General features: G+C 40.6%; 1 protein-coding gene across 4 annotated transcripts in view; it reads left to right on the top strand.

The window, feature by feature from the left end:
• The window catches only part of Xkrx (XK related X-linked), a 47,607-nt gene extending 25,577 nt beyond the window's left edge, over positions 1-22,030 (top strand). The window contains exons 2-4 of one of the 4 annotated variants that reach the window (XM_051140962.1): positions 10,419-11,692; positions 15,705-15,973; positions 21,126-22,030. In XM_051140962.1, coding sequence (XP_050996919.1) covers positions 11,358-11,692; positions 15,705-15,973; positions 21,126-21,868 — 1,347 coding nt within the window. In that variant the 5' untranslated portion in view covers positions 10,419-11,357 and the 3' untranslated portion in view covers positions 21,869-22,030. Of the gene's footprint in view, positions 1-9,700; positions 11,693-14,301; positions 14,439-15,704; positions 15,974-21,125 lie in introns of those variants that run through there. The other 3 variants (XM_051140961.1, XM_051140963.1, XM_051140964.1) reach the window with 3 other exon arrangements.
• The last annotated feature ends 3,474 nt before the right edge of the window (positions 22,031-25,504 follow it).

Here is a 25,504-nt window from a genome sequence, read left to right as displayed (position 1 = left end):
GATTGAGAGATTGAGTGTTTAATTTTTAAATATATTTTATTAATTTATTCATATTACATCTCAACTGTTATCCCATCCCTTGTATCCTCCCATTCCTCCCTCCCTCCTGTTTTCCCCTTACTCCCCTCCCCTATGACTGTTTCTGAGGGGGATTACCTCCCCCTGTATATGCTCATAGGGTATCAAGTCTCTTCTTGGCTACCTGCTATCCTTCCTCTGAGTGCCACCAGGTCTCTCCATCCAGGGGACGTGGTCAAATATGGGGCACCAGAGTTCGTGTGAAAGTCAGTCCTCATTCTCCACTCAGGTGTGGAGAATGTCTTGCCCATTGGCTAGATCTGGGTAGGGGTTTGAAGTTTACTGCACGTATTGTCCTTGGCTGGTGACATAGTTTCAGCAGGACCCCTGGGCCCGGATCTGCCCATCATAATGTTCTCTTGTAGGTTTCAAGGACTCTCTGGATCCTTCTATTCTAGGTGAGAGCATTTAATTTTACTGGACCATATGTAGTTTACATCTACATAGCTGCGTGTGCATAGTCACTTTATAATGGATAGAGCAGTGAGCTGTTCATGGGAAATCCTTGAGTCTAATTAGGGAAATAAAGCATGCACTCTTGAGATCAGTTAAGTATCAAACGAATTGGCAGCAGACAGTGGAAGCTTAATTGTTCTGAAGAAAAAGAAAGAAAATTAGAGAATTTGAATCTTAGAAAATAACAGAAATTTTGGCTTGACCTTCAGGGATGGATAGCATTGGGATAGAAGAAAATAAGGCAGGAAACTTTTCCAGATAGTTTGGAAGAAGTGGGCAAATTCATGGAGGTGGAACCAACCAGCCTTACATCCATAAGTTTGAGTGTAATGACTATTTTAAAATAGAGCATTGATGCTAAAAAAGGTAGTTAGTTGGGCTTGAGAGCAGGTCAGAGACAGGTGAACAGATTGTCCTTGGATGCTGAATGAAGTGGGAAGGAGTACCATCTAAAGGCTAAAGTGAGAAAAGCAGTTACTGCTTTGTTCTTTGTTCTGCTTTACACTTCTCAAGTTGTTTTAATTTTTCTGACTGACATCCTTGGAATTGTCGAATACTAAACTTTCTCTGCAAGCCATATTTACATTTTCAATACAGTTTTCTGTTTTAAGTGACGAGGACCCAGCACCAGAACCTTACTTCCTGGGTTCAAATCTCAGCTCTATTATCTGAACTATTTTAGGATAGATGACTCTATCAACTGTTCTGTACTTTCAGTTCCTCATCTAAAATTGGAGCCCATCATAGCAAGTATTACATTAAGTTCATCAAGGGTCTACAGTAGCCTCTGGTATGTTTTCAGCCAAGGTTGGTATTAAAAAAACCAATCAAATATACTGAACAAAAGCCATGGTAAATTTGCCCATTCAGCACATTATAATGAAAGATTAGATTTTTTTGCTTAATGTGTTGTATTTCAAAGTATAATGTTTCACTTAAGTTAACATACAATTACTTGCTAAACCATGAGTGAATTTTTCTTACGGAGTGTATTAACCTATGGTCAGTTTTGGCTATGAATTTTATATCTTTATAAACTTCACCCTCTGTTATTAGCTTTCACTAAATGCTGCTTATAAAGTTTGTTTTAGAAGAAATAAAGTGATGTTTTTGGTTTTGTTTTCAGAAATGTGCTAGGTTTTGTTGTTGTTGTTTCGGTTTTGTCAACTTGACACAAGCTAGAGTTATTTGGGAAGGAGAACCTCAATTGGGAAAATGCCTCTATCAGATTCCCTTTAGGCAAGTGTGTAGAACATTTTTAAGATTAATGATTGATGTTGGGGGACAGCCCAGTGAGGGTGGCACCACCCCTGGGCAAGGGTGCATATAGGTCGCTGAACTTGACCCTGAGGAGCAAGCCAATAAGCAGCATTCATCCATGGTCTCTGATTCAGTTCCTGCCTCCAGGTTCCTGCCTTGATTTCCTTCCTTGACTTGCTTCAATAAAGGACTGTAAGCTGTACAGTGAAATAAGCCCTTTTCTCCTCTTGCATTGCTTTTGGCCATGGTGTTTATCACAGCAATAGAAAGCAAACTAGGACAAGAAGCCAAGTAGGAGAAGCAGGGTTGCTAAAGGTACTAAAGTAGCAGTGACCCAAGGTTTGCGATCTTTTCTGTTGTTTTAATTAATAATTCACACATTATGTCAGGCAGTCTAGGAGAAGTCCTTTTTTCCTCTTGGTACACTGAAATTTGTCTTTCCTTGTCATTTAGATGAAGCATCTCTGGCTCAAAAAGTGTGTTGTGTGCCCAATGAACAAGAACATGAGAGTATGTGCACAGTTTCATTGTTACTGAATTATACTTGGATGGGATATTCTTTGTGGGCAGCCCAAGAACATCAAGAGATTTGGTGTCAGAGATGGACCCTTGTATGTAGAATTAAGTCAGTCTTAACTTGGGCCCAGGCCAAAGATGAGTCAAAATCTTTATGAAATGTGTGCTAAGATGATGCATGGAACCATCCTAGGAATACATTGTATCGCTATCCCTAAGAAAATCCTCTACTAAATATAATTCTCTGACTACTTGCTTTGTTTGGTAGTTTAGGCTCTGGAGATTGCAGTTAGTCCTCCCCAGCCCTCAAGTGATTCTCATGGGAATTTTAACTATGAGAATTCAGGAGTTGGAAATTGGAGAGATGGCGATGAGTCTTTCAATATAGGGTGACTTGGAAAGTTAGTGGTAAGAGTGGACTAGCGATTCATAACAGCCTGTAGTTATTTTATTTGGGAGGCACAGAGAACAGATTAAGCTCCAAGATTCTGGGCTTCTTTCCTAACTCTTATCATGCTTTGGTATAATATGATGTTTTTGTCCTTTTCCAGCAGATATATAACCAATCTGCTATATATCTCATCCATCCTGGATTATAATCCAGAGGGTTCTTGGTTGTTAGTAAGAGAAATTGATAAGTAATTGGGACAGAAAGCATATATTGAAAGTGTATTAAATAGTTTATAGAATCACTGGTCATGCTGGAGAATCAGGCTCAAAGCTATAAACCAACATCATAATAGCCACTGTTACTATCACATCTACTGTTATACTCAGATCCTCTGAGTAGGTACCAGATGGATGAGATATATAGCAGATTTGTTATATATGTTGGAAACCCCTATAGAAGAAAATAGGATGGAACCCTAGAGGTGTCAGGGAAAGATGTTGGATGACAATGTAAGTCTCAGCTTTATGAGGGAGGGCGGGCAAGACCATTGGGTAGAAAATGTATTAGACTGAAGTGCAAGTCTAATAAAAGTATTGGCTACATTGATGCAAAGTCCTGTATCCAAAGTCACCTATTGGAACAGTCCAAAATTTCTAAGAACTGGACCTGCTTGCTTAGTTATTGATAGGGGAGTATGGTCTCAGAGCAAAATGGCAAACTTTGATCATACAATTAGGACTATGGCTAATTTCACAGCCTGCATTTGGAAAACTAGGAGGCACATTTTTATTATGGTCTCAAACAAAGGTTTTTGGTTGCTGTGGGTCATTGGCTCCCAGTTCAAGGAATGCATCTGTGGATTCAGTCTATCTAAGTCACATACCTGTGTCCTGATTACAAAGGGTATTTGCTTTGCGTCAGATCTGTTGCAGAACTCCCATAAATAATGGAATTCAGATGGTAGACAACGTGATCCTGAAGAGGACAAATACTCATTATACTCTTTGTACTCTTTGAACTCCTTAAGATCTTTTTCTTGTTCATTGTTTATTATAAATATTTACGAAAAATAAGGTGTGTGTGTGTGTGTGTGTGTTTAGGTACATGTACCAAGCTCCTGGGAGTAGAAGTGAGAAAAAGAGTAGAGGACATCGGTTCTCTCCTTCTACTATGCATGTTCTGGAGATCAAATTCATATTGTCAGCCTGACAGCAGGTGCCTTTACCCACTGAGACATTTTGCTGACCCATATGTTGAATGATTATTAATATTTAATAGTGATTTATACTTTTAGTATAATCAGCAATTACTCCTTAACCAGGTATATACACAAATAACCACACAGAGAGACCAGGAGATATTTAAGTAGCCTACAGCACAATGCTATGCAATAATTATGCCATTCTAATTTTCCAATCTGAAATAGTTTCCTCCCATTCGGATTTTCCCCATTATACTTGCTTTTTACTCATCTCCCAGGTCCAGCTCTTTCTCCTTGGTGCTTTTAGTCCTCTTCACAGGGCTCCATCCACTCCTTCCTCCTCTCTTCTCCCCTCACTGGACCAGGATGTCCCACCCTATTTTCTGTCTTGACCAGCATTGGCTGGTTGGCTTCTATTTGCAATACAGAGAAGAAATTGTGACATGTTTACATAAACTCAAGACAGGAGATACTTAGAATAAGTATCACAATGCAATGTCCAGATTGAAACCAGAGAGTGAGGTAGAGAAGTCAGCATTTGAATGAACAATTGTAAATTCTACACAGTCCACAAGAACATTATGCCAACACCCACAAATTAAAGTTTTGGGGACAGAAACTTGCTATATATTCCAGGTTGTTTTGGACCTCATTATGTAGCACAAGGTCACCTGAACTCAATCTTTTTGCTTCAGCCTCCAAAAGTGTTGAGATTATAGTTATGTGCCACCATGCAGAAAAATTTTAAACATGCACATGTTCAGAAATGTTTATTGAAATGATTGTATGAATGAATATAGGTAGCTGGTATCAAATGCTCTCCTACAATCAGTCAATCAGTCAAGCAAGCAAGCTAGCTACCAAATAGATGCAAATTAAAATCTAGTAGGATAGGCTATGATAGCCAGTCATTTGGTTAAACACCTCTATAGATATTTTTGTGAGGTTCTTTTTCAGTTGTGGTTAACATTTAATCACTGAGGTTGAACAAAGTGTGTTATCTTCCATAATGTGAAGCCCTGAAGAGAAAAGGCTAGCATCTCCCAAAGAAGCTGGGTTATACCTGAGCTTCAAACCTTTGGATGGGATACTACAACATTAACTATCCTCTATTTTTCAGACTGCTACCATGCCCTGAATTCAGATCTACCAGCAACTGCAGTTGGCCCTATTTCTTGGGCATATCTGTGTAATGGAATATTACTTGTCATAAAGGAATGATAGGCTGATACATGCTACAATGTGAATGAACCTTGAGCATACCATGCTAAGTAAAAGAAGCCATAAAAGGTCATCCATACTGTACAATTCTATAAATGCTTTGAATTGGCTGTATTTTGAGTGTTCTCCAGGTTTTCATGTATTGAAATGAATCCGATCATGAGATATGAAGAGCCTGGAAACATAATCAAATTGTGGTGTTTAGAGTAAAGCCTCTAAAGTGAGTGATTGCAATCAGATAAGATTATTAGAATGGAGGCTCCAGGATGGATTCCTGGTTGCTTTAAAAGAAGGCCATTTGCTTTATAAGAAGGAAGGAGGACACACAAATGCATGGGCACTTACTGTCTCTTCCAGTGTGACCACCTGTGCCACCTTGGAACACTATTAGCAAGGAAGCCATTGCCAGATATGATCCATCTCCTTTCAGTCAGAACCCATAAACACCTGTTCTTCACAATTCACTGAATCTGTGGCATAGTACTATGGTAAAAGAAATGGACAAACACAGTCCAGAGTAGACAAATATACTGAGATGGAAAGTAGATCGGTAGTTGTTTTATCTAAGAGAAAGGTAAGTGTGGGATGAGTGTTTAATGGATATGGGCTTCTTTGGGGGAGTGATGAAATGTTCTGGAACTAGATTACTGTAATGAATAAATGGCTTTGTACTACGGCCTCTAAACTGTGCACTTTACATGGCTGTATTATATAGTATGTGAATTCTATTTTAGAGCTATTATTTTGAAAATAAGTAATATCCATTATGTACTTTCTCCTCACCTCCACCAGGCAATATAAATAGAGCTTGCCAGCTGCCTGGCAACACCATCCCTATTTCCATGCTACATTTTGTGAAAGCTCTTCTTTTTCTTCAAAGCTAATTCAGATTTTCACTTAACTACATTTTTTTTTTCAGTTTTAAGTGGATCTTTAAAAAAGTAAAATGCAAAGTGGGAGGGAGGTAGGAATGGGAGGATTTAAGTAATGGGATAACAATTGAGTTGTAATCTGAATAAATTAATTAAATTATATAAAAAAGTAAAATGCCAGGGGTGAGGTTGTAGAGTGAACACACTTGTGATTTGATTTCAGGCTTCGATCCTGTCTGTGGGTGACCTTAATGAGGGAGTGGGATATAAATTGAAAAACCAGACTCTTCATAGTTAAAGAGTGTAATAGACAGAGGAAGAGAAAGAAAGAAAAAGAAAGGAAGGAAGGAATGAAAGAAAGAAAAAGAAAGAAAGAAAAGTCCTAGAGGGCATACGATTGATTTTTGCCTCAGATCTCTTTTACGGGTCCTGTAGCCCAAAATGAGCATTCTATAGAAGGAAGCCATGCTTCCATTCTAGCTATTGATTTTCTTTACCCATCTCCCAGAGACTGGTATTCTGTGAGTGCTCTATCAGCCACCTGCTGCTGATGACTTTCCTTCTTCTCTTCTTCCCTTGTGGATACTGTCTGCTGCCCTTATAGCACAGCTCCTGGAAGGCCTATGAGCAACCTTCTTCCTGCTGCAGTAGCTTGGAATGTTCAACACGATTTTCAAGCATCACAAAGTTTGATGGGTTCTCTCTCTCTTTTTAAAATTTATTTTTTATTTATTTTTTTTATTTTTCGAGACAGGGTTTCTCTGTGTAGCCCTGGCTGTTCTGGACTCACTTTGTAGACCAGGCTGGCCTCGAACTCATAGCGATCCACCTGCCTCTGCCTCTCAGAGTGCTGGGATTAAAGGCGTGAGCCACCACGCCCCACGAGAGGTTCTCAATGATATAAAAAGGAAAAGAGCTTTTAGTCAAGGTGACTTTTATTATTTTTAAATATATTTTATTAATTTATTCATATTACATCTCAACTGTTATCCCATCCCTTGTATCCTCCCATTCCTCCCTCCCTCCCATTTTCCCCTTACTTCCCTCCCCTATGACTGTGACTGAGGGGGACCTCCTCCCCCTGTATATGCTCATAGGGTATCAAGTCTCTTCTTGGTAACCTGCTATCCTTCCTCTGAGTGCCACCAGGCGTCCCCCTCCAGGGGACGTGGTCAAATATGGGAAACTAGAGTTCATGTGAAAGTCAGTCCCCAACTCTCCACTCAACTGTGAAGAATGTCCAAGGTAACATTTAGACTCTGTCTTTTTTCATGGTGAATTGGGCTTCAGCCTCCCCCCATTTGCACAATTCTGGTGCTTTACAGAGGGAAATTGACCCTTGAACATGACCTGGAATTCAGAGGGCTGCCTGTGGGCTTCATTTCATTTAACTAGTTATTGAGAGATCTGTGCTTTTAGTGGGGAAAGGGTTTCTGAGCCTCAACAGTCTCATGACTGTCATCATTTTCAGTGTCCCTTGTCCTAAGAAGAGTAGAGTTGACACCAGAAATTGATTGACTGTGAGAGCTATTCTTGATTGTCAAATTAACAAGATGTGGAGTCACCTGGGAGACAAGACTCTAGGTGTGCCTGTGAGGAATTATCTAAAGGCAAAGACTTGCCTATTGTGGGTGATAGCATTCTATGGCTTGGGGTCCTGGACTAAATAAAAAGGAGAAAGTGAGATGAGCATGTGCATTCATCACTCTCTGTTTCCTGACTGTGGTTGTTATAAGACCATCTGACTCCTGTTCTGGCTGCCATGGTGGACTGTATCTCCTAGAACTGTGAGCCAAAATAAAACCTTCCTCACTTAAGTTGCTTTTGTTGAGTATTTTATCACAGCAACAGGAAAATTAACTAATATATTGACAAGTCAAAGAATGTTAGAAACAGGGACACTTCTTGGTTAGTTTCTTCCAGTAGGGCAAAGGAACAGGGAAATAAGAGACGAAAGGATTTAGTGACCTAGAGAGCCAGATAGTCTTAAGACTGAAAATAGAGAAGCTGCTTCATCAGACGAATCAGATGTCAGGAAACTTACAGGTTTATACCATCCCTACGGGGAATCTAATAAATGTATAATAAGAGTCCTACTCTCAAGATCCTATAATAATTTAGTTGCAACATAAAAATGAATACACTTGAAATACTACATAACGTGAAACTAAAATGTGGTGCTGACAAAAAACTGAGAGGAGAAAGCTCCATGGATTGACAACCTCTGTGAGCTGAATGGGTGAATAAAACTGCATATCAGCCAAAGAACGTTTGTGCCCCAGTTCTAATGGCTACAGCATTTAGGGTCAAGTCTGACTGAATCCTGCCTGGCTTCGTGGAGGAAGTAAAGGGGGAGGATGCTCCATTGTCACCATTTGTTGAGCACCACTGTCACCAAGAGTCACACTAAACATTCATTAGGCGTCTTCCTTATGTTCACACTTCTATTGGAAAGGCAGAGCAAACAGGGATGAAGGACTCATACAAGAGAGTGTGTGGCTTGTACAAATAGCACAAGGAAAGGAAAACAGAAAATCAGGGCAGGGTAAGTTAGAAACAGCTTGCCTGGGTTAGAGGTGACCCTTGAAAGAAGATTAGAGCTTGGACTAATGGAGAAAGGGATGAAATGAGCTGTAAATGACATCACCAAGGCACAGAAGGCGGGTTGTGAGCAGGATGAATACGGTTAAGTGAGCAAACCTGCTGGACTGGTGCAAAAGGTGTGCAGTGTGGTAGTGTGGGTGACGAAAATTATAGAGAAGCAGTAGTGATTACAGATAGTCGTGGATGTCAGACAGAGCAGCCAGTCATTTGGGAACAAAATAGGAAGACCATAGAGCTGGGCATTGGAGGAGTGGTGAAGGCATGGGGGTGTGAGGAAGAAAGCCTGAAAGCACTGCAGTTTTATCCTACAATCGTTATCGTTGTGCTTTCTGTGTTTGGATGAGTGATTCATCCTATCCTAGCAAAGTGGATAAGCTGGCCACCCTGCTTGAAATCTGCCTCAGAAGCTGCTCGCTAAAGAACATGATGCACACTTTGAATCCTAGCACTTTGAAGGCAGAGGCAGGTGTATGTTTGTGAGTCTGAGGCCAACCTGGTCTACGAAGTGAGGCCTTGTCTCAAAAACAAACACAAAAAACAAACAACCAAACAAAATAACAGCTCCGCCCCCCAACACACAAACCAATAGAAAGAAATATAAAAGGAAAGCAGCCCAAAGAGATTAGGTACTGTGTACTACTGGTAGAGCACTCATCTTCCAGTTAAACCTTCTAAGCCATCAACATTTTTAAAGAAGTTGTTCTCAATAGTATGGCCTCCTTAGAGAGGCCACAAAAGAGCAAGTTTGAGTCTCCAGACCAGCTGCTAGACCAGGGGCAGCTGTGCTTCAGAAGACAACTTTTCCAAGTGTAATCTGTCCTCTAGTTGGCCCTTGGGAAAGACACACACACACACACACACACACACACACACACACACACACACACACACACACACACACACACACACACACACACACACACACACACACACACACACACACACACACACACACACACACACACCCCACAAAGACCAAGTCTGTCTCCAGGTCATCCTTTTGGTGGCTGCTCTCTGGACACTCCTCCCAGCTTTTGCTGATTTGCTATGGTAGAAGGAGATTGGCACAGGGTCTGCTACATTAATTTTCTCCCGGAGGCAGATGTTTTCCTTTTTTTTTTTTTCCCCTGTGGGGCATAGGATTATGCAAACGAAGCATGAAAACAAAAGCTGAGCGAGGTGGGGGAGGATTGCCCTTAAAAACCCAGGCAATTTTTAGAGCGCTTTAAGATACCCCTCTCCTGTTTTTACTAACAGCTCTCTTGGCTCTCTGCCAGTCTCTTTAGAATCTGGCACCTCTTCAGAGCCTTTTAATCAAAGACCTAAAAGTTTATTCTAAAGCCTCTGTCCTGGCTTTATTTTGTAAGAGCAGAAATCAAGGCATATATGTGCTTTCAGGGTCTGTGGGCTGGCTTTGAGTTTTGATCTCTATCTTTTTCAGTCTTCCCTTTGAGGCACACCTGAACTAGAAACTGACCCAATTCCCTCTTAGGTTCCCGCTTTTCAGATGCTATCTGGAGGGCAGTAGGACCTGGGGAGCTTCAACCCTGCGGCCAAGGGAGACACACCTGCCTAACCGCGTGGGTTGAGTAAGTGTGGGAGCGAGTCACTTTAGCTAGCTGTAGAAGGGAGGGGTAGAAGTGGGTGCTTGCTGCTGCTCCCAGGGAAGAGGAAAGCTGTGGCTCTCTCCTGGATCCCGAGGCCATGGTGAGAAATGCTGCCAAAAACTGGCTTAGACTCCTTTTTTGTTGCGCCTCGCTACCTGCAGCATCCTTTGACTATTCGCCTTGGAATTCTGGCTCATTTTGTTTTGCCCCAGGTGTCTCTCCCACGCGCCCAGGCAAACCAACGCCACCACCACCCCGCCCAAGTCATCCATCCAGGTGACATAGGTCCCAAAGCCCAGGACCTGCCGCACTTCGCAAACTGTGACTTTCACAGCAAACTGTCTGCGTGAAGACACTCTCTGACCTCTTCTATTTGGTACCACACACGCAGCATCTTTCCGAGGGAGACTTTGCTTGGGGATTGTGGTGACATTATTCTGGCCCCCAGCTAGGGCGGTCTTGGGGGCGGGGCTTGGAGAACCTTCCTGAGAACACTTGCTTTCCTGCTCTGGTGAGCCAGCAAGCAAGCTAGCTAATAAGCACAACCTAGGCGCAGGTTGGATGGATACCTAGGCGCTGAACTGATGGATACCTAGGCACTGAACTGATGGATACCTAGATGCTGAACTGAATCCTTGAGAGAACTGAGTCCTTGCCCTGGCTGTGCTTCCTTTTCTACCTTGGCTCACTTCTCTGCTGTTTTGGGAGCCACACTGATGAGAATCCCTGAGGAGATGCTGCTGAGTGTGTGATGTGCCACCCCAAAGTGGCTACTCCCCTGCCTGGGGGATCGTGAAAGGAGGCTCGGTGGAAACAGCTTGTTCCTTGCCTTTTCACAGGCCAAGAACTCGACACTAGACTCAGTGCTGGGGGTGTTTGTTCCAAGTTTCTCAGCACGTATGTTGATGATTGCATTCCAGGGGCAATCAAGAGTGAAGTTCAAAGAGATACAACTGGATTCTCCATTGCAGACTCTCGAGTTAGATCTAGAAGAGAGGTGTCGTCACTTGTTCTGACTTGTTCATCTTCATTCAGCAACTCGACTTGACACTGTGCAGCTGACTGATCCTTGGAAACCAGTGGCTACTGGCGCTGTGTTGGGGATGGATGGGGACAGGTTCTGAACTCCAGACCCTAAGAGATTCTCCACAATGGACAGAGTTTATGAAATCCCTGAGGAGCCAAATGTGGTTCCTGTTTCATCTCTGGAAGAAGAAGTCATCCGTGGGCCTAACCCGCGCTTTACCTTTCCATTTAGCATCCTCTTCTCCACCTTTTTGTACTGTGGGGAGGCTGCATCTGCCTTGTATATGGTTAGAATTTACCGAAAGAATAACGAAACCTTCTGGATGACATACACCTTTTCCTTCTTTATGTTCTCATCCATTATGGTTCAGTTGACCCTCATTTTTGTCCACAGAGACCTGGCCAAAGATAGACCACTATCATTATTTATGCATCTAATCCTCTTGGGACCTGTTATCAGGTGAGCATTTTAAAATCTCTCTTCAACCAACCCCTTCAAATGTGTACATGGGAGGATGAAGCTAATATTTACATGACTGATACTGTGCTTCTAATCTAAATAGCTCTTCCATTCCTTCTCATTCAATTTCCCTGTCTACTGTCCTAAAAAACCTTATCTGAAATCTTGGCTGCCACCATAATGACCATATGACATGTGTATGTGTTTTAAACCCCCGAGCAGTCTCATTGATAAGGCTCGATTAGACAATTCTTACTGAGTTTGTTTTATGAAAACTGGTTTGGGACCCACAAATGTGGCTACCTTGTGCGCTCAGCCTATAGCTGCAGAGTGATTTTTCCCTTTACTTGGAATGATAGCCAAGTGGTGGGCGTGCTAAGCAAGCACTGTTGCACTAAACTTCAGTCCTAGCCTCCAGAGTCTTTCATTTGAATGGGTCTTTTAGATGTTCTATGAATGTATAATCATTCATTCCTGCCTTCGTTCAGTCCCTCATTCAGTGTTCACACCTTAGACTTCTTGGGCCATTGCTGTTGTTGTTGTTGTTGTTTTCTTGTATGGTCATTTTCAAAATTTCTAGAGTTATTTGCCATCTCTGGAGTTAGTAGCAAAGAGTCGTAGTATCAAGTATTCCCATTCAGATTGCTGTAAGTAGGGTGAGAACGTGCTTAATTGTAGGGAGACAGGCATCTGTGCCCGCAGACTCATCTGGATGCTATGGGGTTTCATAGTAGAGAAGCATTGTGTAATGTATGAGGTCAGGAGGGAGGGGAGGGATGGACCAAGTTTGTCCTGACTGTAAGAGAGACAAACATCTTCAGTCAGCTGAGGAATATGGGTCACAGTGTTGATGCTGTAGTCACATTAGGAAGATAGCTCATCATTAGAGATCTAAAAAGAGTCTGGGCAACTTCTTAAGAATGGGACCCCATTAAGAAAATTGATTATCTCTGACTAGATATGTTTCTATTTGTCAATTATATTTCCATATATCTGGAAATGTTTATCAATACTGTTTTAAACAAAGAACAACTGGTTAGCTTCCATGACAGAAAATGTGGGATGTCTTTACAAAGCAGTAGCCTGAATTAGGAGCTCTAGAGTTTAGTCTTCTCTCTGTTATTCACTAGTTGAATGCTCTCAGTGGCAACTTCTAAAGATGCCATGGGCCTCAGTTCCCTTATCTGTAAACTAAATGGCTTTGGCTAGATCTTGTGTTCCGAGTCCAAGTGCTCACAAGGGTCTGGGAGGCAGCTACTTTAAAATTCTAACCTATTGTTTCTGTGTCTGAATCCAGACTTTGTGTTGCCAGATTTAACTTTTAAGAAGTTAGTTCCAAAGACAGGGCTTATGTGATGGTTCATGATTTTAAACTTGGCAACTTACAAAAAGCAAAGAGTGCATTATGAGCCATACTAGATAGCTAATGTGCAGCTGTGACTCAGCTGGCCATGTACGACTTTTGGGTTAGTTGACCTAACGGTACTTTTCTGTTCAAAGTTTTTGCAGTTGCCTGTAAAAGGAAGACTGTATCTTTAACTTGGAACCATGGAATTTCAAGATGTCACTACACACTTGAGAAAAACATTTTTTGGTCCCTTTCAAAATGCAAATTAGCAGTTGAAGAAGATTCAAGTACCCAGACCTCAGTTCTTACTTTCTTTTTTGTTGTTTGTGGCCTTCTAAGCTATTTTTGACTTTACTCTATATGGAGGGTTGCTCACTGTGTTTTTTTTTAAGGTTGTAATTTAGCTTGTACTGTACATGGATTGAAAAGCATTTATAACCTTGGTTACTCTAAGCCCACAGAAAGAAGAATAATTGTTTTTTTTATTGAAAAGTCCTACATATTTTTGAGACTTTCCTAAATACATATTGTATATATATCATTTCCACTTCTCTCATCTCCAATCCTTCAGTGCCCCTCCTTATTTCCTTTCAAATTCATGATTCCTTGACTCTAATTATTACTGTTATTTATTTTATATATTATGTCATATGACTATATATTATAATATATTATAGATAAGCACTTGTTGAGTCCATTTAGTGTTGTTAACATGTATGTATGTTTAAGTCTGATCCTCAGCAATTATTAATTACCTGTAGTTCTTCAGAAAAATAATTGTAAACTCCGAAATGATACTATGTATATGCTTATTTTCATGGCTCATTCTTATTTTCATTAGGTAAGAGTTTTAGTACTGCTATCAGGCAAATGAAGCTGTTTTCAGGGCATGGCTGTCTTATATGAAATGCAGGCATGCTTCTGGAAATGAAGATGACCTCTGGTTTACTGTAGCTCAGGAGCAAGGCAACACACTCTTACTTAAACTCACAAACAGCCTCAGAAATAGAATCATAGGCCGAATATTCATGCCACTGCCCCAATATTTTGTTAAACAATAGTATGGACAAGCTTGAAAATATACTCAGTCATTTCCCCCTAAATAGCAAAAGAGTTGCAATTTCTTCTTTCTTTCCCTTATCCAGGTCTTAAAGTTTGTCTATAGAAAGTGGACATTTCGGGGCTGGGAAGATGGCTCAGTGGATAAAACACTTGATGTATACACATGAAGATTTGATTTTAGGTCCCCAGAACCCATGTAGAGCTGGATCTGTATTCCCAGTACTACAGCAAGATGACAGGCAAAGACAAGAGAATCCCAAACTTGTGGGCCAACTAGCCTGGTGTACAGAAAAAGAACTACCTCAAACAAGGCAGAAGGCAAGACCAACACCCAAGGTTATCTTTTGATCTCTCTCTGTACACAAACTGTGTCACCTCTATGTGGCACACACACACACATATACACACACACACATGGAGGTGGAAATTTCTCCTGTACATATTGGAACTGTACACATAAAAAAAATTAGGAGGAGCCTGTTGAAAATGGCAGCCAGTACTTACATTCTAAACCTTTCTATTAACAATCAAAGCCTAGAAATCACATCAGTCCTGAACTTGTCTTTAATCTGTTTTCCTATTAAATCCCGCTGTTCTCACCTTCTGCCATTTCTCACCTGCCTTTTCTTTTTTCATTCTCATTCTTTCATTTGCTCAGCAAATGATTATCAAATGCCTACTATGTGATAAAAGCTGGAAACAAGAGAAATAGCGCCTCTGCCCTCAATCAATTGGAAACAGTTTCTGAATTTCCATTACACATATTCTTGTCAAAAATAGCTGATTCCATTCTTTTCAGGGTAAGTGTGTGTGTGGGAACAGTAAGTCAGGTGTAGCAAAACACTATGCTCTGGTTACTTTTTTCTTCTGTTTACCACATGAGAACTGCCAGAGACTTTTGATTTTGATGGGAGGGGGGAGGGTTGTGGGAGGGTCACAGCAGGAAATAGACTCTCAGCAAGCTATCAATGGTAAGAGGCTCTGGTAAGGTTGTTTTCTTCATAAAGAAAGGATCAGATCTAAAATGGATCTGTCCCCAACAAGAGGCACGCGCGCGCGCGCGCGCGCACACACACACACACACACACAGAGATATTTTCTTGAAAAAACAGAACTTAAGAATCTCACTTATGAAGCCGGGTGCATTTATTAAAGAATGCTTGAATTTAGGAATGTAAAGTCTTGTGAAACCAGAGCCTTTTGAAGCCCTCATCTTTCTCTCTGAACATAGTATTTCTTAATGCATTTGTATCTGAGGCACATTTTAAAAGCCACAGACATGTTTTTGAGGACATACAACAACCCCATGACTACAAAGAAGTATTTCTGAAATGGTGCTCTTAGGTTAGTAGGTGACCAAAGAGGCAGAGGGGAACCTTAGTCCCAAGTGACTTGTAGAAGGTATGGCTAACCCTTTGATTCATGTGCAATGGACAGAAGAAAGGAAATGTCAAAAACAAACAAACAAACAAACAAACAAAAACCAAAAAACAAAACAAAACAAAAAACCCAACACCACAACCTCCCCCAGATTTTTTCCTTTATGACACCTTCTTTCTTGGGAAAATTTTAGCTAAGTTCCCATGATGCTTTATCCTGCAGATGTTTGGAGGCCATGATTAAGTACCTTACACTGTGGAAGAAGGAGGGGCAGGAGGAGCCATATGTCAGCCTCACCCGAAAGAAGATGCTAATAGATGGCCAGGAGGTGCTGATAGAATGGGAGGTTGGCCACTCCATCCGGACCCTGGCTATGCACCGTAATGCCTACAAACGTATGTCACAGATTCAAGCCTTCCTGGGCTCAGTGCCCCAGCTGACCTATCAGCTATATGTGACTCTGATCTCTGCAGAGGTGCCCCTGGGTAGAGGTGAGTGGGGTCAAGAGAAGGGAGGGCTCTGTTTAAAACACAAGCCTTAGAAGTCTAGGCCTGAACTGTCCAATATACTGGTTATTGGCCTCATGTGAAACCTAAAGAAAAAAAAAAACTCCTACATTAAAAGCAGACCTCCTCAGTGATGTCCAATTTCAAGTGCCCAGTAACTATGTCTGGTTAGTAACTTATTGTTTTGGTGTGGCACAGATTTAGGATGCTTTCCTTATCTTGGACAGCACTAGAATCTAAGGAGGCAGACATTTCAGACCTACCAAAATTTTAAAACTGGGATAAGTTGTATTTAAGTTAAAAAATTCACAAACACACCTTCTGGCCACAGTAGCAGTCAGAAAATAAAAGGAACGTTTCCCTTGTCACCAGTGTGCATACTGAGTTGCTAGTTGCTTGCTTTGTTTAGAAATGGCCACCTTTAGAGAAGAGGTTCTCAAAGAGATCTGTATATCACAACCACATGAAAAAGTTCTCTCTCTCTCTCTCTCTCTCTCTCTCTCTCTCTCTGTTTTTGATTTTTGTAGTGGGGCCTCCCTTTGTATTCCAAGCTGGCCTGGAACTCACTATATAGCCCAGGATGACCTCTAACACATGGCATACCTCCTGTTAAGCTTCCCAAGTGCTGGAACTGTAGACAAGAGCCAGCATACCTGGTTTAGAAAGTTCTTTTTAAAATTTACCATCCAATCACAGAGTTTGGGGAGGCCAGAGATCTGCATTTGTAAAAAGTACCCTAGTGGATCTTAGCTGGTTTCATTAAAGAATCGCCGATGTAGTCATTTCCTTCCGTGGGAGTGGAGAGACAGAAAAGGGGTGTGGGGTGAATCCGGATCAGTCAGGCCTGGTCCAGGTCTGACCTTTCTTGGTGATCTCTGAGGAAGTTACAAAACTGTCACTGCTGTAAGTTCCTACTTGTAAAAAGACAGGTCCCTAGATGAGTAAGACCTCTAGCAAAGGATGTGATGTGAGTCAGTATTGTCAATGTCAAGATCAAATATTGTTAATGAGTTTTACCAGCCTGAATTTGCTTCATCTGGTTGGGCAGATGCAGCTTCAGATGTGGGTACAGTGAGGACCATTTCTTTATTAGTAAGTTCTAACCTTGTTTGGCAAAGTACTTTGTCTCAAATAAATGCAAGGGGCCAACTCCATCCCCTTTGCTCCATTACCAAGTGTTTATGAAGTTCTGTCAGTTTGGAAGCTTTTTATAAGTGTACACTTGATAGTAGTTTGAGGAGAACTTTGTCTGCACATGCTGCACTTCTTCCTGAGAATTTTGAGAATAGAGAAATTATCTAATTAAAATATGTATACATTACAAAAGTGACAAATGTGCAAACTGATTGACCTACAGGCAATTGTATCCACACAGAGAATTTCTGGAAAGCTATGAAAAAAAAAAACCTACCTCATCAAGGAATGAGAAATATGCAGAGTGTTATCTTTAATTCTTTCTGTATGCAGCCAGGGTAGTTATACAGAGAAACACTGTGCCAACCACCCCCAGCAAAAGTAATCCCAGTATGAAAATTTATCATCTTAATGCACTAATGTTTTGTTTTTATTATTAAATTATAAATGTCAGATGTTCTGGTAACATCTCTGATGATATAGAATAGATATAAAATAGACAATAGAATGTCACTCGCCAAAAGTAATTTCTGTTAACCGTTCAGCAAGTATCCTTCTGGACTCTACTTTGCAATTACACATACTGGGCTGTGGATGTAGCAGAATAGAAGAGTGTCTGGCTAGCATGTTGAAGGCCCTGGGTTAATCTCTAATACTGCAGGGAAAAAAGATATGTGTGCGCACTCACATGCATATGTATATATAATTCATATCTAAAATACCCAATTTTTACACATTAAAATATTCATTGTTCATAGGATTTTCCCCTTTCCTTTCATGTTTTTCATGCAAATATTCTAAATAGATTGATTTCTAAGATCAATTCGTTAATTATGACATCTTTCTTAAAAATTTAAAAATTTTTATGTGTATGAGTTTGCACATAGGTATGCGTACCACCACTTGTCTTCCTGATCATCTGTGGAGGCCAGGAAAAGACATCAGATTCGCTGGAACTGTAGTTATGAGCCTCCTTATAGACCTGGCTCCTCCATAAGAGCAGCAGTGCACTTTACCACTGAGCCATCTAGCTCTTAATATTTCTTTTATTATTTTTAAATTATGTGACTATGTATGTGTCTGCATGCGGGTATGTTCACATGAGTTCAGGTGCCTTCAGAGGACAGAGGCAGAGGCTTCAGATGGCCCTGGGGTGAGTTACAGGTAATTGTGAGCTGCCCAGGGAGGTTGTTAGGGAAAGAACTCAAGTCCTCTTCAAGGCAGTAAGTTTTCTTAGCTGCTGAGCCATCTCTCCAGCATCCATTTACTCAAAATCAATAAGCAATAACCACAAAAGAAAAAAATTACTGATTTTAGATTGAGTTAAACTAGTTAGGTATGGTTTGGAGTTTTTCTTGTTGTTGTTTTGTTTTTGTTTTTTGTTTTGTTTTGTTTTGTTGTTTCGGTTTTTTGAAACAAAGTTTCTCTGTGTAGCCTTGGCTGTCCTGGACTCACTCTATAGACCTGGGTGACCTCGAACTCACATTGATCTGCCTGTCTCTTGACCCCACTTACCTCTACCTAGGGGCATCTCTGCTGGGATTAAAAGCATACGCCATCATGCCCAGCAGGTATAATCAACTCTACATTAGAAGCAGAGACTAGGAACAAGAGTAGTTTAGAAAGCCAAGAGCATCCACTTTGCAATTCTCCCTGCAGGTCTTTGGGGAGAGGGAAGAAGAGGGGGAGCAGAGGAGGTAGAAGACACAAACTAGCTTGATAGAATTTACTGGCCTCTAGATATTTCTCTAAATCTTTTGCATGTAATTATTTTATTTAATCTTCACAACAGCTTTATCTATGAGGTTGTTATTATTCTTGTTTTACAAAAGATAAAATGGTAGTTAAGTGAATCTTCACCAAGATTCTGTAAGTAGTATATGGGAAAGACTAGATTCAGTGTTTGGTTCTGGAGCCCATGTTTCTAACTATAGCAACATTTACTATCTTATGATGAGTCTATTTGTAGAGAGACATATGGAAATATTTTGACACTTACTGGAAGCATCAGGTTTTCTTCCTTCAATGATACAACTATCAGTCATTGAGTTCCAATTCCAGGGAAAGCATTGTCCACTAGGCTGGATGTCCATGAGAATCTCTCCAGCTTATCAATAAACATCAGATCTTGCAAATGGGAACAAGAGCCAAGGGCTCTGCCATTGTGAGGTTTCTACTACATTTTTTATCACATGCCACACTGGAATGAATCATCTTAGAAGACAAATTTTTTGAAGAAGATACAGATCAAAGATTAGACTTCAACTAGAACGGGCAGTTTCTAGGCATAGTGGCCCAGCACTTGCAAAGCAGAGGCAGATTTCTGTGAGTTTGAGTAGAGATCGGTGTACATCACCAGTTCCAGGCCAGCTAGGGCCACAACACTGTGGGACCTGTTTCAAAAAGAAGCAGAAGAGGAGGGGGAGGGGGAGAAAGAGGAAAAGGGAGAAGAAGGGGAGGAAGAAAGGACCTTATATGCCCTTCTAAGATTAGGTGTTTTTTCCCCCAGTTAATTATTTTTCCTTTTGCACTTACTGTTCTCTCAGAATGCTGTTCTGTCAGTTAGGTCTGCCCTGTACTTTGACATATGTCCTTCCCATGTCAGTGACTCCCAAGTATTAGTTATAAGACTTATTCATTTTGAAAAGTTTATTTTGTGTGTTTCTGTGATTGAACTCTTACATTGTATGTTCATCCAAATTTCTAGATCAGACACTTAGAAAATAGAAAAGCATACTAGGATAGTTTTATTATTATTCTCTGATTACTTTTCTGGTGCTGGAGTGTGATTCTGTGGCTTTCTTCATGGTCAGCCAGAACCCTGCTACACACTCAGCCCAAAGGATTTAAGAAACTGATTTAAAACACCATCAACATTAAAGAAGATATTTTGGTTTATCTACTCCATTTTCTTTCTGTGTGTGATATTTTGTTTTATTGTATATACTTAAGGTCTACAACTTCATATAATTACTATTGATGTGTGAACCCTTTCAGAAAATTACAAGTGTGAATATAATGCCAAGTTGTACATTAGAGTTCCCAAACATAATCATTTTGTGACAGAGAGTTTGTTCCCTTTAGCAAAAAATCCTGCTGGCCCCCCACAGCCCTCAGAAACCATCACGTTCTCTGTGTCCTTAAATCCAGGCATTAATGAGATTCCACTCATAAATGGGGTAGTAGATTATTATTTCTTAGTCTAGCTCATTTCACTTAGCATAAAGTCTTCGATGTTCATTTTGTACCATTTTGTTGCGATGGTACAATTTCCTTAATGTTACTGTTGAGTAATATCCCATTGCATATGTATGCCATTTCCTTTACCCATGCATTCTTCAATAGATATTTAGACATGTAGATTGTATGCACATAGTAGCTGCCCTGTATCTTGTTGTGGTCAACAACACAGCAGGGCAAACATTTTTTTTCTTTTTCTTCTTCTCTTAACTTGGCAAACATTTCATTGAGGTGCTGATTTCCATTCCTTTGTATATGTATCCAGTAGTGGAATTCCTAGATCATATGCTAGTTCTGTTTTTAATTTTTAAAGCTATCTTCATGCTGTTTCTCACAATGGCAGTATCAATTTATTCTCTGACTATGTATAAAAGGTCCATTTTCTTCATATCTTTTTTAGATTAAAAAAAAAAACAGTATGACCACCTTAACAGGTTTTAGGCAATATTTTATTGTGGTCATTCTTTGCGGGCTAGGCAAGGGCACTCCCACTGAGCTCTACTACCAGCTGCCACTGTGATTTTTCCTTTCATTTCTCTAATGATCTGTAATGTTGAGCATTGTTTTCTATATCTACTAGCTATTTGTCTTTGTAAAAATGGTTATTCAGGTCCATAATATTTGTGTGTGATCACATATAAGTCTGCTCTTAATTGAGGAATGCCTCAAGCCCTGCCCATCATCTCTGAACCCCTGGTTCTGAATACAGGCTTCATCACAAACATCAACTGACTGCTTCTTTGTCTCATTCCTTGTTTTGCAGCTGTGCTAATGGTCTTTTCCCTGATATCTGTCACCTATGGGGCCACCCTCTGCAATATGTTGGCTATCCAGATCAAGTATGATGACTACAAGATTCGACTTGGGCCACTGGAAGTCCTCTGTATCACCATCTGGAGGACCCTGGAGATCACTTCCCGCCTTGTGATTCTGGTGCTCTTCTCGGCCACCTTGAAGTTGAAGGCTGTGCCTTTCTTAGTGCTCAACTTCTTGATCATCCTTTTTGAGCCCTGGGTTAAGTTCTGGAGGAGTGGTGCTCAAATGCCAAACAATATTGAGAAAAATTTCAGCCGAGTCGGCACTCTGGTGGTGTTGATTTCTGTCACCATCCTCTATGCTGGCATCAACTTCTCTTGCTGGTCAGCCATGCAGTTGAAGTTGGCCGACAGAGACCTTGTTGACAAAGGGCAGAACTGGGGACATATGGGACTGCACTATAGTGTGAGGTTGGTAGAGAATGTGATCATGGTCTTGGTTTTTAAGTTCTTTGGAGTCAAAGTGTTACTGAATTACTGTCATTCCTTGATTGCTGTGCAGCTTATTATTGCTTATCTGATTTCCATTGGATTCATGCTCCTTTTCTTCCAGTACTTGCACCCACTGCGCTCACTCTTCACTCATAATGTAGTAGACTACCTCCATTGTATCTGCTGCAGACACCACCGGGAAAGGGTTGAGAACTCGGAGTCACCCTGTGAGGCTGAAACAAGACAAAGCATTGTCTGATATTTTATTCTTCTGAACATTATAGAATGCATTTGGGGCTGACAAAAGCAACTGTGAACTTGAAGGAGAGGGCGAGACTCCTGGGTGTGAGTACTGATGGGACTATTTTCTTGACTCTTCTAGAAAGCCTGGCAAAAACAAAGAGTGACCTCCAAATAGGCTTTACTGCCATGTTTGATACCAGCACTAGTCACCATTTATTTAGTTTGTCCTCCTCCTAGTCAGTTGGAATAGCCTCCAAATACTTCACTTAGGCTCCGAATTTCCAGCTTTGCTCATTTCTTTGAGGTATTGGTGAGCTTCCTTCCCTGGGCTAATCTGAACTCTGCCTGAACGCATCTGTACTGATCAGAGGATATGACAACTTAATAACAATGGACACCTCCCAGAAAATAGTCTGGCTGTTGTGGTACCTTCACCTGTGAGATTGGTGGGATATTTTTGACTCTAATGAGAAACTGTGACTAAGAAGAAGTCCCTTTTATTAAAGAAAGCTACTTCCCAAGTGAGTTAACACACCATTAGGATTTCACTAGTGGTCATGCAGCAAAGACTTTTCTTTATAGGAACCCTTAGAATGGTGTGCAGAATACAATTCCTGCAGGGAATAAACCAGAATCATATAGTTGTTTTTTGTTTTTTTTTTTGTTGTTGTTGTTGTTTTTGTGGCAGGATCTCATGTATCTCAGGCTGGGCTCCATGTCACTCTATGGCTAAGAACTATGTAGCTTGTACTCCTGATCTTTCTGCCTTTACCTTGCTAGGATTGCAGATGTGTGCCACTGCATCTGGTTTATATGGTGCTGAGGACTGAACCCAGCGCTAGACAAGCAACGTTTATGTGGTGCTGAGCACTGAACCTGAGGTCAAATAAGCACTCTACCAACTAAGACATCCCTGGCCACCAGAATGACTCTTAAGGACCTGTGTAGGCCTCCAGCTCCACCGAGGGAAAGGTGTGAATACAAATTCTCACCTGGTGCCACATCAATAGGGATTCTCTCCTATCCAGCTTTTCTTTCTCTTTGTATTGTGTTACTTGATGCAAACCTCAGAGAATCCAAACTGTAATTGGAAGTGTTTTCTGATATGTGAAATAAGTGAAGATTTCTTTGTGTCTGTTACTGTTCTGAGTATCTTATTGATTTTCATCTAGGGAGAGAAAGTAATAATGGCTAAAACACCAACTTCATGGTGTTTGGTATTAACCCCGGGCAACTCCTCCGTGAAGTAAAAGGGGAAAAGAGAAACAAATTACATGAGATTATCAACACTGCTTTCTCCCTGCAGGATTTTACTTGCTAATGAGGAACATAGTTTTTTTTCAAGCTTCTTGTCACAACAAACCCCAATGGCCTGATACACATAAATTCTCATGTACCATCATGCTTATATCTCATACAAGTTAGAGGCTTTGGTGGGCTTCTCAGTTGGATGCACAGAAGGTAAGCAAACAATTGATGCTGTTGTAGCCACTGCCTACTGGAAAAACAATTATCCCAGCATTATCTAGCAAAGTATCATTCCTTGCAAACCAAGAAAGTGAGATGAACTCCTAAAAGTACATCCTATCTGAGGAGCTATTGGCAAATGAGGGCTGCCTGGAGAGGGATAGTCATTTTTCTTCAAGGATGCAGCCCCTGAGATGCTCCAGGATGCTTCTATATCCATGCATATACTAGAAACACCAAGTGGACTCAGTAGGTTTTAAGCAAAAAAAAAAAAAAAAAAAAAAAAAAAAAAAAAAAAAAAAAAAAAGAAAAGAAAGAAAGAAAGAAAGAAAAAAAGAAAAAAAAAGAAAGAGTACATGCATTTGGAAGAGAATGGTGGTGAGGAACTGTAGGGGAAGAATATGAGTGGAGGAAGTAAGGGATGGGGGTAGGTTTGATCATTTGCTTCTACACCCGTTCAAGTTGAATGGGAAATTGAAAACTATGGATTAGTTGTGGCTCCCATGTTTCAAGAGCTTATAAACAATCTGATGTGAGCTCTTGCTAACACTGTCCAATTTTACCAAAGCTTTGCTTTTGAATTGCCTCCCTGCTTACTCTTATGTTGGGAGAACTCCATCTTCTAAGTAATGAACTGTTACCAGTTACTCTATTTCCTCACATGTCTAGTGTGATTTTACTAACTTCAACTGCTTTGGGAGCTAAAAACATTGGCTATTTAGTTCAGGAGAAGAACATAGTAATTTTGAGACAGCAGCAGCTTCTTTTTACAGCCTAAACTCCTTCATACCATTTTATCACGACAGAGTCTCAGGTTGTCATATAAGACTGACGGACTTCAGTTAATTAGAGAGAATGTGAAGGACATTATTAATTCCAAAAGAAGATCGACTCTTTAGATCCCAAGCAAAAAATTTTTTTGCCTAGTGATTTGTGCCCTCAGTTAGAAGCAGGGATGGCATTTGGAATAATAATTTGGTGTATAAAAACATGTGAATCAGCTACTTAAAGGGAGAAACTATGGGAACAGAGGGACACAGGGTAGAAAAGAGTGCCTCGATGCCAAATCAGGCAAGTGTTTCCGCCAGGTCTCCTCCCAGCCATGGTGACTTAATATCCTAGGAATGAAGAGAGTTTAGGGATGGGGTGTGGAGTAATTCCTAACCTGAAAAACCTGCTGCCTTCACCCAGAGAAGGGAGAAGAGCTGTGACTGATACATTATAGAAATGAACCCTCAGATGCTCCTCTGTGGTAGTCTTTCTGTTGCATAGCTACCTTTCAGATACATAGAGGAAGTGGAGAATATGAGAGGGCGGGCAGGGGGCAAATGCCCACTTCCATTTGCAAACACATCTGTATACACTCTCTTTTTGCCTTATGAAGTTCTTTTTTTTTTTTTTTTTTAACTTGGGCCTTGCACCTGTTAGACATGTGGTATACCACTAAGCTACAGACCAATTCCTTTTTGATTTTTTTTCTGAAATAAGGTCTTGGTAAGTTGCTAAGGCTGGTCTTGAACTCACTGTGTAGCCTAGGTAGACCTTGAGTGTTCATTCCTTATGTCTCAGACTCCCTAGTAGCTATGGTTAGCAGACCTGCACTACCAGGCCCAACTATATCCTCTGAAATCTTAAAGAAGTGCAAGGTACAGTATATATGGACAAGTCTTGCTTAGTGAAAGAGGATACACAGATTAGACCAACAATGGGATTCTGGGAAAGGAAGACAGAACTATGAGGTTTGGGGAAAAGGACTACTATAGCAATAATTTCATTCTAGTAGTCAACATGCTCTCTACAACCATTCTCACAGTACCGGTAATTTTGGTAGATAAGTTTGGGAAAGTCAGCATAGAGGAAGGTATAGTAAATAAATCTAATCTAATATAAACATTAAAATATTCTTATATTTTTATAATATATTTATATGTTCAATCCTCACAACTCTTTCAATACAGTAAGGTATTTGCTATTATAGAAAGTCTACTTTACAAGCAGAGTTTAAGTGTTTAATTGTTTCACAAGTATTTTAAAGAGTATGGACTCACAACTGTGAGGTACTGTGAAAAATGGAAATAATAGCTTATATATTTATGAATATGATATATATATATATATATATATATATAGCATGGGACCAAGTGCTTTAACTAGAGATAGGGTATCACTCTACTCCCTGGATGGC

This window comes from Acomys russatus, chromosome X, assembly GCF_903995435.1.
Source record: "Acomys russatus chromosome X, mAcoRus1.1, whole genome shotgun sequence".
NCBI classification, from domain to species: domain Eukaryota; kingdom Metazoa; phylum Chordata; class Mammalia; order Rodentia; family Muridae; genus Acomys; species Acomys russatus.
Note: the sequence above shows the minus strand (reverse complement) of the source record. Positions and strands in the feature narration are given on the sequence as shown.